General features: G+C 40.1%; 1 protein-coding gene across 1 annotated transcript in view; it reads left to right on the top strand.

The window, feature by feature from the left end:
• LOC106309014 overlaps window positions 1–1,262 on the top strand; it is a 4,078-nt gene extending 2,816 nt beyond the window's left edge. Inside the window, exons 3-5 of the mRNA XM_013746104.1 lie at window positions 15–140; window positions 214–539; window positions 699–1,262. Of these exons, the coding sequence (XP_013601558.1) occupies window positions 15–140; window positions 214–539; window positions 699–1,262 (1,016 nt within the window). The remainder of the gene's footprint in view (window positions 1–14; window positions 141–213; window positions 540–698) is intronic.

Here is a 1,262-nt window from a genome sequence, read left to right as displayed (position 1 = left end):
ACACATTGTGATAGCTCATGAGGTATTCCACAATCTTAAAGCTAGGAAAAGACAGGCTTCGTCTTACATGGCAGTTAAGACAGATATTACTAAAGCATATGATAGACTGGAGTGGAATTTCTTAGCTGAGACTATGAAGGGTATGGGGTTTTGATGGCAAATGGATTCGATGGATAATGAGTTGTGTCACTGCAGTTAAATATTCGGTGTTAGTGAATGGATCTCCGGAGGGTCTTATCACGTCAGCTCGTGGACTAAGACAAGGGGATGATCCTCTATCCCCTTATCTGTTTATACTGTGTGCAGAGGCGCTATCACATTTGATGACAAGAGCAATGCTGGATAGATCACTATTAGGAGTGAAAATATCAAACAATGCACCAACGGTCAATCATTTGTTGTTTGCGGATGATTCTTCATTCTTTTCCTTGGCTAATGAGAAGGCGGCAAAGAATCTCAAGACTATATTTAGCATCTATGAAGCAGTTTCAGGCCAACCAATCAATCTCTCCAAATCTTCGATTACTTTTGGAACTAAGGTTAACCCCACGGTTAAGACAAAAATGAGGTGTTTGCTAGGAATATTTAATGAAGGAGGAATTGGTAAGTACTTGGGACTGCCAGAACAAGTGGGAAGCAAGAAAAGTGAGATGTTTGCCTATATTATAGATAAGGTTAAATGTGTTACACAAAGCTAGAAACAGAGGTACTTATCTACGGGTGGAAAGGAGGTTCTATTGAAAGCTATTGCAGTGGCGATGTCAATCTTCTCAATGAATATATTCCCGTTACCAAAAGAGGTATGTGCTGAGATCAATGCAGTCTTAGCTAAATTTTGGTGGGGAGCTGGTGATAAGAAAGGCTTGCACTGGTATTCTTGGGATAGAGTAAGTGTGCCAAAAAGAGAAGGAGGTCTAGGTTTTAAAGATTTGGAAATTTTTAATCAAGCTCTGCTAAGCAAACAAGTATGGAGAATTATGCAACATCCTCACTGTCTGATGGCTCGTATTCTGAAAGCGAGATATTTTCCCGAGGAGGACATTCTGAATGCAAAGCTAAAAAAGAAAGCTTCTTATGCTTGGAAGTCGATTCTACATGGGCGTGATCTTATTAATAAAGGAATGCGTTACATTATTGGTGATGGAACTCTGGTTAATATGTGGACAGATCCATGGATACCGGATCACCCACCTAGACCACCAAGAGCCCGTGGAGTGTATCAGTTGGAGGAAAATATGAAAGAATATTTCAACACTACTTGA

The sequence above is a fragment of the Brassica oleracea genome, chromosome C8, assembly GCF_000695525.1.
Source record: "Brassica oleracea var. oleracea cultivar TO1000 chromosome C8, BOL, whole genome shotgun sequence".
Lineage (NCBI taxonomy): Eukaryota > Viridiplantae > Streptophyta > Magnoliopsida > Brassicales > Brassicaceae > Brassica > Brassica oleracea.
This window is presented reverse-complemented; position numbering and strand designations above follow the sequence as displayed.